This window comes from Lygodium microphyllum, chromosome 13 (genome assembly GCF_053477565.2).
Source record: "Lygodium microphyllum isolate KBCC chromosome 13, Lygodium_microphyllum_v1.1.10, whole genome shotgun sequence".
NCBI lineage: Eukaryota > Viridiplantae > Streptophyta > Polypodiopsida > Schizaeales > Lygodiaceae > Lygodium > Lygodium microphyllum.
Window position 1 is genome coordinate 61,573,416 of NC_141147.1, and position 16,813 is coordinate 61,590,228.

The 16,813-nt window shown below is 42.9% G+C and overlaps 2 protein-coding genes across 7 annotated transcripts in view; one reads left to right on the forward strand and one right to left on the reverse strand.

Annotated features, from left to right (window-relative positions):
* LOC148026685 (B3 domain-containing protein LOC_Os12g40080-like) overlaps window positions 1-13,721 on the reverse strand; it is a 94,144-nt gene extending 80,423 nt beyond the window's left edge. For 5 of the 6 annotated variants that reach the window (XR_015692868.1, XR_015692869.1, XR_015692871.1 and 2 more), the window contains exon 1: window positions 12,868-13,715. Coding sequence is in view for 1 of the 6 variants with exons in the window: in XM_087691154.1 (XP_087547280.1) it covers window positions 12,868-13,032 (165 nt within the window). In the remaining 5 variants the exon portion in view is untranslated. Of the gene's footprint in view, window positions 1-12,867 lie in introns of all 6 variants that reach the window. The other variant, XR_015692872.1, reaches the window with a different exon arrangement.
* Window positions 1,578-5,919, forward strand: LOC148026686 (uncharacterized). Its single transcript, XM_087690645.1, has 7 exons — window positions 1,578-2,209; window positions 2,760-3,131; window positions 3,284-3,589; window positions 3,762-3,870; window positions 3,976-4,313; window positions 5,300-5,491; window positions 5,608-5,919. The coding sequence occupies exons 2-7, from the start codon at window positions 2,859-2,861 to the stop codon at window positions 5,917-5,919; spliced, it is 1,530 nt and encodes a 509-aa protein (XP_087546771.1). The 5' UTR covers window positions 1,578-2,209; window positions 2,760-2,858.
* Window positions 13,722-16,813: the final 3,092 nt, after the last annotated feature.

Here is a 16,813-nt window from a genome sequence, read left to right on the forward strand (position 1 = left end):
TCAAAACAGGCTGAATGTTCACAAGCAAATGACACATAAGGCTGAAATGTGTGCACACAACTAGTAGGACAAAAAATTTCATATATCTTGGCTGAAAATTGATTATTGGAGACATTCAGGTTTGAAATCTGCATGAAACAGGCTGAACGATCACAAACAAATGACACACAAGGCTGAAATAGTGCACACACAACTGGCAGGACAAAAAAGTTCATATATCTTGGCTGAAAATTACAGACATTCAGGTCTGAAATATACAAGAAAACAAGCTGAATGTTCACAACTGAAGGTTACCTTTCGAGAAGAGAGCTTTCAGCATTACTAAGTGACCACGGGCTGGTGTGCAACAGTTCAGGCACGATTGCTTCAGTTCGAGCAGGTGCAGCAGTAGGAGAGTCCAAAACGAGCGGGGGGAGAGACGAAATATGCAAGCGACTAAGAAATGCAGCCTGTTTTGGGGGTTTTACCCTGCATGTCCCCTGTCTGGCAGAAACGCCGTTTCCCAGAAACGGAAACGGCCAGAAACGGCCATCCCGTTTCTGGGCACCAAAAACGCCGTTTCTGGAAACTATGGCTTTGGCATTCAACCAATCCCATAAGGCTGCCAAGTTTAAGGTTGCTCCATCGTGGGAATCCATAGTAGATTAAGATCTAGGAACTACAACAAGATTCTAAGGGTCATAAATGTCGAGGATTCACAAACTTTGCACGGCTATGGAGGATAGTTCATCCCATCCAGCTTCTCGGATGCAGGTAGAGAGGATAGGCACCTACACACCATAGTTTCGAGAAACGGCATTTCTGTTGCCCCGTTTCTGGCCGTTTCCGTTTCTGGGAAACGGCGTTTTTGCCAGACAGGGGACGAGCAAGGTAAAACCCTACACACCATAGTTTCCAAAAACGAGACGGCTATTTCTAGCCGTTTCCGTTTCTGGGAAACAACGTTTCTGCTAGACAGGGGAGGGGTAGGGTAAAACCCCCAAAACAGGCTGTGTTTCTTAGTCGCCTGCATATTTTGTCTCTCCCCTTGCTCGTTTTGGACTCTCCTACTATTGCACCTACTCGAACTGAAGCAATCGTGCCTGAACTGCTACACATCAGCCCGTGGTCACTCAGTAACGTTGAAAGCTCTCTTCTTGAAAGGTAACCTTCAGCTGTGAACATTCAGTTTGTTTTCCTGTATATTTCAGACCTGAATGTCTGCAATTTTCAGCCAAGATATATGAACTTTTTTGTCCTACTAGTTGTGTGTGCACTATTTCAGCCTTGTGTGTCATTTGTTTGTGAAGATTCAACCTGTTTCATGCAGATTTCAAACCTGAATGTCTCCAATAATCAATATGAAATTTTTTGTCTTGCCAGTTGTGTGCACACTATTTCAGCCTTGTGTCATTTGTTTGTGACATTCAGCCTGTTTTCATGGCACATGTAGATTTCAGAACTGAATTTTTGCAATTTTAAGCCAAGATACAAGAAAATTTTTGTCTTGCCAGCCATGTGCACATTATTTCAGCCTTATGTGTTGTTTGTTTGATGTTTGGACAGCTTGCAGCCAAGAGAATACCATGGCTCCTGATCCTAATTGGCGCCATGTTACTCTCATAACCTCGTATGAGGGGTCAGGTGGATCTAAAAAGTAGAAATGTATTTATTGTGGCATGGTGAAAACAGGGAGTGTCACTAGGGTCAAAGACCATCTTGTTCATGTGCCAAGAAGAGACATAGCTCCATGTGCAAATGTGCCAAGAGATGTGAAGCTTTCTCTTGATTTATGGAGGAGGCAACGGCTTGGTCTTCCGACAGTTGGTGCAGAACAGGACCAAGACTTAGCCACAACTCAGCAACAAGAGGGTAGCACAAGTGTGGTTGGATTCTCAAAGAGAAGTAGGGCTGCATCAAATCCTGTTGCAAGTGCATCCACTTCAGCCTCGGTCTCTAATTCACATGCGACGAGGACTCCTTTGCCTCAACCTGAGGTTCATTACAGAGGGCTAGCATACATGCTCCTATGCAAAAGCAAGCCATAGCTAAGGCAACTCGAGAGTTGATGAGATTGTTCATTAGATGTGCTATTCCCTTCCATGTGGCTAAAACAAAGCAATGAAGGCGAACCATAAAAGCCATCAACCGCATTGGATGTGAATGGGAGGGCCTATCTTCAGAGGCACTACGCACACGGGAGCTCAATAAGGAAAAGGCATGCATTGAGGTTCAATTAGAGCCATTGAAAGATGCATGAAAGAAGTATAGGTGCACCGTTTTGTGTGATGGATAGTCTGACGCCCGTAGGAGAAATGTGTATAATGTCATGGTCTCATGCTATAAGGGCACTATGTTTATGAAGGCCATTGATGCCTCTTTGCCAGGCCTTGTAGGAGAAATGTGTATAATGTCATGGTCTCATGCTATAAGGGCACTATGTTTATGAAGGCCATTGATGCCTCTTTGCCAGGCCTTGTAGTGACAAGTGCATTTATACGGCAGCATTTGCGGAATGTCATCTTGAAAATCGGGCCTGAATATGTTGTGCAGGTTGTGACTGATAATGGAAGCAATTGTGTCTCCATGGGCAACATGTTAGAGGAGAAGTTTCCAAGCATTGTATGGACACCATATGCTTCTCATTCCATTGATCTTTTGATTGAGGATAAAGGCAAAATTCAATGGGTTGAGGCCATATTCAGCACGGCTACAAGTATGGTCAATTTTGTGAGGCACTACGCACATGGGAGCTCAATAAGAAAAAGGCATGCATTGAGGTTCAATTAGAGCCATTGAAAGATGCATGGAAGAAGTATGGGTGCACCATTTTGTGTGATGGATAGTCTGACACCCGTAGGGGAAATGTGTATAATGTCATGGTCTCATGTTGTAAGGGCGCTATGTTTGTGAAGGCCATTGATGCCTCTTTGCCAAGCCTTGTAGTGACAGGTGCATTTATATGGCAGCATTTGCGAGATGTCATCTTGAAAATCGGGCCTGAATATGTTGTGCAGGTTGTGACCGATAATGGATGCAATTGTGTCTCCATGGGCAGCATGTTAGAGAAGGAGTTTCCAAGCATTGCATGGATACCATATGCTTCTCATTCCATTGATCTTTTGATTGAGGATATAGACAAAATTCAATGGGTTGGGGCCATATTCAGTACGGCCACAAGTATGGTCAATTTTGTGCAGGTTGTGACCGATAATGAAAGCAATTGTGTCTCCATAGGCAGCATGTTAGAGAAGGAGTTTCCAAGCATTGTATGGACACCATGTGCATTGATCTTTTGATTGAGGATATAGGCAAAATTCAATGGGTTGAGGCCATATTCAGCACGGCCACAAGTATGGTCAATTTTGCGAGGAGGAGGCCCAAGGTTCTTACCATATTTCGCTCATTTAGCCACCTTGAGCTCTTAAAACCCTCCACCACTAGATTTGCCTACATCTTCATTGTGCTTGAGAGATTGGTATGCGTTCACAAGGAGTTGGTGCGCACTATATGGTCTGATGAGTTCATACACTGGGATGAGTATGATTATCCAAAGACCATGGCATTTCAGTGCAATGTCATGAATGATACGTGGTGGAAAGATGTGGAGGCTATGGTGAGAACTCTCAATCCTATCTACACAGTGCTATGCATTACCGATATTGGAGTTGGTGCGCACTATATGGTCTGATGAGTTCATACACTGGGATGAGTATGATTATCCAAAGACCATGGCATTTCAGTGCAATATCATGAATGATACTTGGTGGAAAGATGTGGAGGCTATGGTGAGAACTCTCAATCCTATCTACACAGTGCTATGCATTACCGATATGGAGGATAGCACTATGGGTCTTCTTTATGAGTATATGGATAAGATAGGAGAGGCTCGCCCTCGGACATTTAAGTAACTCTTGAGTCTTTATTTTACAAATTGATATTATATGTGTGAATTTTGAAATTTGAATAACTATTCTTGAGACTTGAATTGGCATTTCTTCAATGTTGACATCTTAAGGACTGCTCAAATCGTAGCTGTGTGGAAGAGGAGATGGAATTGGTTTCATAGACCAATTCATGCAGTGGCCCATGTCTTGCATCCTCTTTGGCAAGATGATGAGCAAAGTGAGTGTGAGGAGCTAAAGAAGGGATTCATGGAGTACATGACAAAGGTGACAAGTGGCGATGTGTCAATGCTTCAAAGGATTGAGGATGATCTTTTGACATTCCGCAATGAGAGCTTGCATTTTGGTAGAGAGACTGCGAAGTTGAGAGAGACTCAAATTCAACCTGTCTCATGGTGGGAAAAGTATGGAAATTGTGCACCCACATTGGTAATTTGCAACCCCAAGATTTCTTCTTTTAATAATTATACATAATCACATATTTGTAATTTATTATCACTCGCATTCACTGCATAGTTTGATTCTTGAAAGTTGAATCTTAGATTCTTATGGCTCTATTTGTGTTTCTATTTGAATGATGATTTATAGAAACGCATTGCTATACGAGTTCTCTCACAAGATTGTAGCTTAGGCCCTTGTGAGAGAAATTGGAGTACTTGTGTCCTTTTCCATACAAAGATGTGGAGGCTATGGTGAGAACTCTCAATCCTATCTACACAATGCTATGCATTACCGATATGGAGGATAGTACTATGGGTCTTCTTTATGAGTATATGGATAAGATAGGAGAGGCTCTAAAAAAAATAACTTTTTGCCCTCGGACATTTAAGTAACTCTTGAGTCTTTATTTTACAAATTGATATTATATGTGTGAATTTTGAAATTTGAATAACTATTCTTGAGACTTGAATTGACATTTCTTCAATGTTGACATCTTAAGGACTGCTCAAATCGTAGCTGTGTGGGAGAGAAGATGGAATTGGTTTCATAGACCAATTCATGCAATGGCCCATGTATTGCATCCTCTTTGGCAAGATGATGAGCAAAGTGAGTGTGAGGAGCTAAAGAAGGGATTCATGGAGTACATGACAAAGGTGACAAGTGGCGATGTGTCAATGCTTCAAAGGATTGAGGATGATCTTTTGACATTCCGCAATGAGAGCTTGCATTTTGGTAGAGAGACTACGAAGTTGAGAGAGACTCAACTTCAGCCTGTCTCATGGTAGGAAAAGTATGGAAATTGTGCGCCCACATTGGTAATTTGCAACCCCAAGATTTCTTCTTTTAATAATTATACATAATCACATATTTGTAATTTATTATCACTCGCATTCACCGCATAGTTTAATTCTTGAAAGTTGAATCTTAGATTCTTATGGCTCTATTTGTGTTTCTATTTGAATGATGATTTATAGAAACGCATTGCTATACGAGTTCTCTCACAAGATTGTAGCTTAGGCCCTTGTGAGAGAAATTGGAGTACTTGGGCCCTTTTCCATACAAAGAAAAGGAATAAACTTACCACTGCTCAGTTAGAGAGGTTGGTCTTTTGCCATTGCAACCTCCAATTGCTTAAGAAAAACGATATTCATCCCGAGCCTGCGCAGGTGATTATATTTATATTTTGCTAATAGCTTATGGTCTTTGAAGTTTGACTCTTGAATGCCAATTCTAGAATCTAAAGATGATAACTTTTTTAAATCTCTATATCAAATAAACACAGGTAAATATTGACAAGATCGACATAAAGAAGGCGAGGTTTGTTCTAGATATCACTCCAGAGGAGGGGGACATATATACCATGCTCTACCAGGAGATGATAACCCCAAGCCGTACCACGCGCAACAGGACTGCTTCACAACCTCAAAGAGCAATAGATGGAGATAGCACTTCAACTGCTCTAGCAGATTCTCTAGCAAATTCAGGAGCTTCTGATAGTTCTGGCTCATCAGCTGATGTGGATAGCGACAAGCCAGAGGAGGATCAGGATGACAGCACCTCTATTGGCTTAGATGATGTTGCTACAGATGCTTGAGCCTTGAGCCTTGATTTTATCGTTGATGTTGAGCATTGTTGACAGTTGTCAGTTGCTTATGTTTTTTCCCATGGCTGACAAGTGGCCGTTCTTTGAACTTGGAAGTTATCAGTTCTTTGAGATCTCATAGATCTATTATCTTACTTTGATATTTGACTCTTGAGACATGTCACGACTCACATGATACATCATATGATCATTGCTATAGCTTGTAATCTTGACTCTTGGGTCTTTAAATTGGCTTTTGTTGATATTAGATGTATCTAGATTCTAGAATCTAGGTTGCCTTCTTTTGAAATTTGAATGATGAATGATGAATCTTGATGTAGCATGTATCTACTTAGTACTATGATCTGTCACCGGTGACTACTCGTATTATTATGAGTAACGAGTGATGAGTCTCATGAATGATGAACTTGACTTTTAACTTTTAAGTTCTGATCATGATTCTTGGATGACAGATGTTATGATATTAGTATGTTACACTTTTGTTTCAAAATATTGTAAGATATTTTGGGTGATTTAAGATTTCTTCAATCTTGTGATTTGCAGCTTGCGAAATTGATAACTATGTGAAATTGCTGCGCATTGTGATTTGTGAAATTTAAATCATGGGTCTGGGAAGTTGGATTCTTGTGCTAAAAGTTAAGATTGTTCAATCACCAATGACTCTAGTCTCTAGTATACTTAGTATATGTATATATATGTATATTTAATCATAATTTATTGGTTTCTCCGAAACGCCGTTTCAACCAAAATTTCAAATGGCTGAAACTCCATTTCTCTCAGTTTCCGAAACTCCTGTTTCCGAAACACATGGAAACTAGGCTATACACGAGGTGCCATCACTGCCGATCGGGGACTAGAAGTATACAATCCCCAAAGCATACACGTCGGCCATAGATATCCTTCAACTAGGATATGCTTTGCCTTTTCGGATTCTATCGATTTTTGATCAGAGAGGATTGATGTATAGAAATGGAGATGGGGAGTATTTGATGCAACAAAAGTATACAATGCTAGGCAAATTGGAAAACGCATATAGGCAAGGGTGTAGGATAAAAATGCAGCCATAGGTTCAAGTGATCATCACCCCAAGTCTGATTGGATGTCGCCTAGCACTTGAAGAGACTGCCCAAGTTCAAAACGTAGTAGAAAATGAGTAACCTGCACCTATCTAGGTGTCCATCCTGGAATGGTGTTTCTGTTAGCAGTCATGTTTGTCATGCCTTGTCATCTCCTGCCTGTGAGCCTCAGTCTGAGTCAGACGAGGACATTAGGAGCTCTGACATGTCTGTCATGTGTTATGATGGGGGAGGCTAGTCACTCTTGACTGGCTGTCTTAGGTTGTGTATTTCTTTTTGGCCTCTTTTAGTGGGCAGCCACTGGCTGCCCGGCCACCTTTTTGGTCACTGTTGTGGGGCGCCCATTTTAGGGCACTTTTAGGGTTTGCGCCCATTTTAGGGTTAGGGTTAGGGTTTGTCCGTTGCCTATTTATTGGCAGCCCCCCTCCCCACTTGGTCAGTTGTCTTCTTGCAGATTCCGACACTCCTTCTCCCCCGTGGTGGTGCTGCCATCATCATCAGCCTGATCTGGTGCCCTCACTGACGCTGTGGGCTGCGTGCAGGGACTGATCAGTCCATTTCAGTGTATTCAGCATTCATTTCAGTCAGTGCAGATTTCTCTTCCTTATTTTCTGCTTTCTCTCTCTCTCTCCCTCCGTGTTCGTATTTCCTCTTCCGTTGCGCACTCTCACATGGTATCATCGCCAAACTGAGAGTACACGGAGCTGAGTTTTACGCGGGAGAACACCCACAACTCTGCGTTTGCTGGTCAAGACGTCTCCAACAGCTGAGGCGTCATCCTCTGCACCATCTCCTTGATCAGGTCGGCCTGTTTTGGTGTCAACAAATTTGCGTTTGCTGCTGGCGCCTTCTCCAGTGGCTGCCACGTCATCACCACCCTCTTCCTGCCTGCGTTTTCAGCCTGGGCGGCCCTCCTCCAGCTGGGCGACACCCTTCCAGCCTGCGCCTTGCTGTTCTGGCTGTTGTTCCATCGTCCGGCGGCTCTTTTCCTGCTGGCGACTTCTTCCCAGGCTGCGTTTTCAAGCAAGCGGCTGTTTTTCTGTGGTGATTGCATCGTCAGCATTTGCGTTTGACATCATCCTTGCGTTCTGTGCAAGGCGGCCAGCTCAGGAGCTTCTGGTGTTTGTGTTTCGGCACCGGCAACCTTCCCTTGTTGTGTTTTGGTGTTTGCAGATTGGAAGATGTCTTCTCATCAGTTTACAGGTTTTGATGACTCAGATGATGAGCTTTTGTCTCGACATTCATCTGAACGGAGGCGTGATTTCTATCGCGAGGATCGTCATATGGAGTCTCTTCCTCGTTCCCGTCCCCCTTCTATTCATGTATCTCGGCGATCCCCTTCCAGTGGGCCGAAGATGCAGCCTTTGGTACCCCCTGTACAGGTACCCGTACTTCCTCAGCTGCCCAAAGAGGACCGGTTGGATGGCTCCAACTTTTCTCTATGGTCCTGCAAGGTGGAGTGTATCTTGGACTCCTTCGATCTTTGGGAGCTTGTTTCTGTTCCTATTCCCCGGCCTAAGGTGGATCCCGCAAATGGGACATCTATGGATCGTGCAGCCTTATGGGATCGGCTTAATTCTAGAGCCAGATCTTTCCTCTTTCTGAGTTTGCAGGATTCTGTCCTTGTTCATGTTCACAGGTTGAAGACTGCAGCGGACGTGTGGCAGAAGCTAGCGTCTCTCTATCAACAGAAGACGTTTGCCCACCGGATATCTCTCGAAAAGAAGTTGCGGATGCTCGCTATTGATGATAGTCCTTCCATGAAGGACCACATCAACAGATTACAGGATATGAGGGATGAGCTTGTATCCCTCGGTCGGACGATATCTTCTGAAGACATGGCTATGATTCTTTTGACTCAGCTGCCATCGCCTCGGTTTGATGTCTTCTACACTACTTACATCGAGGACCCGTGAGAAGCTTCTATGGGAGGTGTTATCCCCACTTGTCTTGGAGCATGACGAGCGACTCAGAGAGGTCAGTGCTAGTGGATCCGACTCCACTAGAGCCTTTGTTGCAGGTTCGGGAGGACAAAAGAAGAAGAAGAAGTCAAAGGCTAAGAAGAAGGACAGTTCTTCAGACTCTGACTCAGATTCAGAGAGACCGAAGTGCCCACACTGTGGGAAAGGGACACATCCAGAGGAGAAATGTTGGAAGAAGTACCCTCACCTTCATCCGGGAGCGAAGGGTGGATCTACATCGGAGCCTTCTTCTACCTCTACACTAGCTATTACCCATGAGTCAGTGTTCCTTCATATCCATGCTTTGGAGAAGGATCCTTCTTCCGTGGCTGCAGTGTCTTCTGCGCAGCCTTGGTTAGTGGACAGTGGTCCTTCGAGTCATATGACTCCCCGAGGTGATTTGTTACAGGATCTCCGTCCATCAGAGGGTTCAGTCACTGTTGGTGACATTTTATCGGTGCCTATTAGTGGTGTTGGCACATTGCCTTTGTTTACAGACCGACCTACGAGCTTCCTTTCACAGGCCCTACATGTTCCGGACTTGGGCCTTCCCCTCCTCTCAGTTTATGGTCTTACGAGGCTTGGCACACGAGTGATCTTCACCGAGCATGCCGTTGTTATTGAGGATTCTTTTACAGGAGCTGTCTTATCTACAGGTTGGCAGGAGAGCGGGCTTTACAGGCTCCATTCCCCTTCTTTGATGCTGGGTCCTCTGAGGCACTCTATTGCTACACCCGTTCCTACTTGTGCACCTTCTATTCCACAGATTCCTTCCCATCCCCCACCTTCTCCTCCGGTGGTTCCCTCGTACCCTCCATCCCTTTCAGAGGGGGACGATCTCGGTGATGCGGCTGTGGATTCCCTGGCCCCTAGTGTTTTAGAGGGGGCTTTCCAGGATCGTGAGGAGCTCCTTCAGCGGCAGTCTACATCGACGGACTTCATAGACATTGGCATTCCTCTTGCCACCCCAGGATCTATTTCCTCTTCGGCCTTCAGCCACATCCAGGATTTGAGAGGGGGTGTTAGCAGTCATGTTTGTCATGCCTTGTCATCTCCTGCCTGTGAGCCTCAGTCTGAGTCAGACGAGGACATTAGGAGCTCTGACATGTCTGTCATGTGTTATGATGGGGGAGGCTAGTCACTCTTGACTGGCTGTCTTAGGTTGTGTATTTCTTTTTGGCCTCTTTTAGTGGGCAGCCACTGGCTGCCCGGCCACCTTTTTAGTCACTGTTGTGGGGCGCCCATTTTAGGGCACTTTTAGGGTTTGCGCCCATTTTAGGGTTTGCGCCCATTTTAGGGTTAGGGTTAGGGTTTGTCCGTTGCCTATTTATTGGCAGCCCCCCTCCCCACTTGGTCAGTTGTCTTCTTGCAAATTCCGACACTCCTTCTCCCCCGTGGTGGTGCTGCCATCATCATCAGCCTGATCTGGTGCCCTCACTGACGCTGTGGGCTGCGTGCAGGGACTGATCAGTCCATTTCAGTGTATTCAGCATTCATTTCAGTCAGTGCAGATTTCTCTTCCTTATTTTCTGCTTTCTCTCTCTCTCTCCCTCCGTGTTCGTATTTCCTCTTCCGTTGCGCACTCTCACAGTTTCCTCAGCCAAGAAGAACAATCACCTAAACCGTAGGAAGCTGCCGTGACCTGAGGTGACGTAGGAGCTTGACGAGGCTGTATGGTGCCGCCTAGGTCAGAGAACCTACCATCCCATATAGATAAAAGTCTGGCCACCAAAAAATTGCACTGAAACGCAGCCTAGTTAGGAGAAAGAAGCCCTAGCTGCCTAACACGTTTTGCTACATTTCATAGTTTTAGAAGTCTACACACACTGGTGATACTGATTTGTGATTGAGTTTTGCATTGGACTAGCCACCTAGCATTCACCCTGATTGCTACCTTCATTTGGAATCACCATACCAACTACATTTGCATTTTCAAATTGTTAGCCATTCGTATAGTGCTGCCACCATCAATCATCATCATCCTCAAATACATTTTGGACTGCTATTGGCCGATTTGGATCTGTTTGAGTATGACACACATCAACGCTCGTTCATCAGCCACCTCTACCATAGCCCTACTACCTATAGACATAGAGGTTCGATGCCCCATTGGTTGTATTATCATCCATTCACATCATATATTCATTAGCATTCAGCATTTTTCAAATTGTGTTCTCCGTGCTATCAGAGACTTGGATTTTTTGTGTCTACCATACCTTTTCTATACAATGGCATCAAACTTCGGGGCCAATCAATGTCATCGCCAATAAATAGGAGCATTCTAGCTCTAGTATTCAATTTGCTGATTCACTATGTGTAGATTAATCTATTTGCAAATTAAGAACGCATTGCTTCCCTTTGGTTGATACTAAAGGCTAGTTTCAACATTATGGGAGACACTTGCAACATTAGACCTCATTGTCACAATCATCACCAAAGTTTTGAGTCAATTCTAACGTCTATCTTTGAAATAGACTATGTATCATATATCTTCCGAATCAACTTCCTCAAATGTTGGTATGGGCCCACTTTCCAACTCCAACCACCTAGCTCTTATGCTTCTATCACAAGTATAACAACTTTATCACTTCCATACATATAAGTCAAATTACTATCCCTCTTAGCTTGAAGGTGAGGTTTTCACTATGAACGTTGATCCTCAAGTTGGTGCTTCAATTGGACAACTAACAAATTAGTGGAGCCATCTTTGACTACCTAAGCGTCAAAGAAACACAATTCCGAGAAAACCAAGATCATATGCTAGCATAGTGGCGAGAAAAAGGCTACCAAATCCATGATCGGGAGAAGTAGAAATTGGAATGAAGGAAAAGAAGAATCGAATTTTTCTTGGAGAACTTGGCAGTACTCAACTAGGGGCAATGGGCCCTCGGGTATCTACATCTTCATTTTTAATTTGTGATTCTAATGTGTTTTTGATGCATAATATGTCTACAAGGTCTATTTGGTCAGAACTAGTGCTTCTATAAGCAGTCAAATGGGTAGGCGGATTGCTATGTGAGACAACTCATCGTTAGTGGTTGACAAACATGTCTTACATAACATATTATACATAGAGCCTTGCATAAGCCTGGTGTCTAGGCTGAAGATTTCATGGTTAGTCCATTGATTATTCCAAGTCCTACTCTTTACAAGAACAAACTCGCAAGTAAACACGCGTTTCTTCCAGGTCCTAAGATTTCCAAGCGCAAAAGATGTTTTGCACGAATGAGCTCGCTCCTTTAGAATGGAAATTAGTCATGCACTTTGCTAAATTCATGATGCACCGAGGCTTATCACAGTAGCCAGTTGGGTTTAGCTTATGATAGCTGAATGCCCAATCTGCAAACTTATCGAACACATACAAGAGTGGTGCAGTCAAAAGTTCGAGGTGTTGATTGGATCAGATAAACATCTGACAAGCTCTCGAGATCCCAAAATTTCACAATAAGCTCAAAGATAATCTAAAAGGCCCCCTTTCTGGAGGCATTTAGTTCATATTGTTAATTTGGTTATCCAGCCATTACGCTCACTAAGTTGATGGCATATGAAGGAACTCAAGAAAGGCTTTTCTAGCCCATTTATGCATCGGATTCTGGAAATACATGGAATTCAGTGAGGTGTAGAGGCAGAATTTTCGGTAACAATATGGATGCGCCTTTATGCTCACAGTGATGCAAACAGGAGGACTACAGGAATCACAAATTTCACAACAAGTCGTCTCTGTTATTGTGGGGATCCTGTCGACAGACTGTTTGATGGTTCTCATTTTGATGAATAGAGCAGGTAAAGCAACAAGCTACGGCAGTGCCTTTGGAACCGCACGGCACATCAGCTTAAGGACTTTACTGTGTCTTCTGGATTTTATAGAGACAGGGTAGTGAGATAGATACAAAAATAATTACCAGCCGAGTATGCGCAACCGGATTTGCCAAGCTCTCCATCACCATTGTACAGAAAGAAGGAAACCGCGAGAGGAAATCACCCCGGCCATGTGTCTGGTAACAGTGTTGTGTGCATTGAAGGCAAGCAGTGAAACGGTGCTGCTGCCTGTACTCTTCTTCCTCCATGCCCGATCGAACAAATGAAGACGAAGGAGGGGGGCAAGATCAATTCACTGGTCTAAATGAAGAAATTGGGGAGGACAGGGTTTAAATCTTGGGGAGGACAAGGGAATTGGGTGAGCAGTATGCAATGAGACCCACAAACAGTGAGAAACAGGGGAGAGACAAGCCCACGACACGATAAACGGAGAGAATTGATGAATACAAAAGGATCGGCTCTCTCTCACACGAGTTTGCAACGGCTGCCTGGGCTCTCTTTTTTCCTATTTGTTCTCGTTTTTCTTGAAGGAGAGAGAGAACAGTAGTGGAGCTGTAGCATGGGGAAAGGCAGTAGTGCGGGGCGAGCGAATTTTGACTGGAAAATTAGAAGAAGAGAAGTACAAGAAAAGAGGCCTTCTGAGTTCTGGCCTTACCTACAGTGGAAGCATTTGATTGCAATCGAATGGGAACAGGCCCTCTCAGGCTCTCTCTCACATCAATGGATGAACCGTAGGGTTTTGCAGTTGTTGGTTCTTTATTGTGCGGGAACTGTGTTGTGTTACTGTTGGAGCGGCAGCAACTGACCACTGCGCACCCTTCGATTCCTCGTTTCATCGTGACTCATGATCAGCAGCGTCTGCGGCTCCTCCACCTTTTACTGCCTGTCAGGGCCCAGGCCCCAACCAATAAATTTTCATTCCTGAATCCTCACCACATGAACCCCCCCCATCCTAATGACTTTAGAGTTTGGTCACACGCAGGTCGCCTGACCTGCATCCTCACCAGATGAACCCCCCCCCCCGCCCCCAATCCTAATGACTCTAGAGTTAGGTCACACGCAGGTCGCTTGACCTGCAGATTTGTGCATCTCCATCCCTGTGAACTTGTGCCCCGTGAAAAAGGGGGGTGCCAAGTCGAGAGAGTAGGGTACTTCGTCATCTCGTGGTAGCAAATCAAGGCGGATGCTTTTTATCGGACGCCTCCTTTCTCTCACCTCTCACATGCACCATTCCTCGAAGCAAAGCTCATCAAGGAATAAGAGCAAGCTCAAAGGGTATATAAGTTGGGTTGGATAAAGAAGTTTGGCTTAGAGTAAATCTTGGATGGTCTCTCTCTCTCTCTCTCTCTCTCTCTCTCTCTCTCTCTCTCTCTCTCTCTCTCTCTCTCTCTCTCTCTCTCTCTCTCTCTCTCTCTCTCTCTCTCTCTCTCTCTCTCTCTCTCTCTCTCTCTCTCTCTCTCTCTCTCAACGCGGGCACATGGCCTTAGGGAACCCCTTCTTCAATGGCTTAAGTTGATGTGGCAATAAGACAATGCAATGCCCCTTCACCCCCAACATTAGTGGGCCAAACAAAGGGGTACCTAATGAGGCAGGGATGATGTGCTAGGCAAAAATCAACATGTGTGTCATCATAAAATCACAAGATGTGAGCTCTGACCTATTATTGGGAATAGCACAACCTCTGATTCCTTGTTATTGCCATTAAGCCTTTCTACACGACTCATCTAGTGATAATTTTAATCACATCACATCACATCACTAATCTAGTTCCACATCATTTGCATAGAATTTGGTTCATCTAATTGCCAGTTTGCAAGGTGCCAAGCATCATCTTCAATGATATTGTGTGATGCTTCCACAACCTTGCTAGCATCATCTTGAACAATACAGTTCACTTTTTCCACAACCTTGCAGGATCTGACCATGACATCCAAGTATGTTTCTCTTCTTCAATCCTATTTTCCTATCAATCTTTGATAAGTACTCACATGCAACTTCACAGCTTCATTTCCCTATTTACTTTTAAGTCTATTGATATAATTTGCATCAACATAGCATGCCCAATGTCAGTCCTATTTTCATTTAAATATGTGATCAATCTCACTGCTATTTTCCTTTCAATCATCAAAATTATATGCATGCAGCGTTAGAGTTTCATTGTCCTGTTTTCATTCCAATCTCTTAACATAGATTGCATGCTTTCATCAACATACCATGATGAATCATTCAACCACAACACAACAACTTCTACTTAAATTCATCATCACCCTATGCTAGTAAACCATCATTGACATCATCACAAAGTGCTGGTGTAGTCTTTTCTTTGCTTCAACATCAATCGTGAAAGCTTTCAATTTACCAAAGTGATGTTTGTAGCTTAAAGTTCATTGTGTTGTACTTGCATTGTTCACATGCTTCCTCCTAGGACTTGTATGTTAGCTGCATCTACATTCTTGAAATGGGGTGCATTGCATTAATCTATTCCAAGATGTTGCACATTTATTGTTTTGTAAATTTGTTGAGGCAATGTTCATCAAGGAGACTTGCCCTTTTGCTTTTTGCTCTATGTCATTGAGAACTTTCCTACATGGGTACATGCATGGCATTATCATTTGCATGTAGTTCTAGATCTAATTCCTTGCCTTCTGTGTAAAGATTTAATTGTACTTATTTCTCTTAGTGATCACATAATTTGTGTGCATGGATTACGAATCATGCCTCCAGGTACAAACCCAACCTTCTCCATATTTTCAGCACAATTCTGTGCCCCGTAATTCAATTCAAACCATTTGAAACAAATATTTTAAGAAATCCTAAACTCATGGCTCTAAAATCATTTATCTCATAATAACAACATTTCTCTTACTTTCTTAAGAAAAGAGACTCACCCGTTATTCTAAGAGAAATGATTTCAAAGCCATGAGTTTGGGATTCTTAAATTATTTGTCTCAAATGGTTTGTATTGAATTATGGGGCATAAAATTATGCGGAAAATATAAAGAAGGTTTGGTTTGTACCTAAAGGTATGAATAGTAACCCTTGCACACAAATGATGTGATCACTAAATGAAATAACTACAAGTGAATCCTTCCATAGAAGAAGGAATCAAATCTACAACTTTGACAGGGGGAGGGGGAGGCATCTTTATTTTGCATTATGGGATCTATTATTTTAGGTAAGCTTGAATTGATTGAGTTTAGTCTACACACGAGCTGTGATGTGCCCTAATAAAGTCATATTGAACTTTTTTCTGATGTGTGTGTAGATAGTGTTTGGAAATTATTTTTAGGTCATTTTAAGTGTTTTGACAAATTCTGGTGATGGTAAATTTTTGGTCAAATTTTTCTAACTGATAGGCAGAAAACATGTTTTGAAAGTTGATTTGTGATCAAATGAAGCAAATTTCAGTCAAAGTTCTTCTCACGGAGTTTGAAGAGGAGATTGAGGAGAATATTTTATTGTCTCATAGGCTCGATCCAATTCTTCATCGTTTTGGAGATATGAGCATTTGAAAATTAAAAATGAAAATTTTCAACACTTATAATTAAGTTTTTAAATGTATCTTACTTTTTGCGCTTTCTTTTCGTTTTTGGCAAATCGCATGACATAAGTAATGATTTGGAAGATTGCGACAATTTGGGCACACACTTTTCTTGGAAATGCACCGTTCTTGGAAAAGCTTATTCTGAATACATTTTGGTAGAAAAGCTGAACGACCATTAATCTTCATCATCCTCTTCTTTTAAAACCTGAGATTAAGATTGTGAATGAAGATGCGATTGAGATTGAGATTGTGAGCGGCATTTTTATTTTGCGTTATGGGATCTATTGTTTTAGGTAAGCTTGAATTGATTGAGTTTAGTCTATACATGAGCTGTGATATGCCCAAATAAAGTCATATTGAACTTTTTTTTGATATGTGTGTAGATAGTGTTTGGAAATGATTTTTAGGTCATTCTAAGTGTTTTGACAATTTTTGGTAATGGTAAAATTTTTGTCAAATTTTTCTAACTGATAGGCATAAGATCT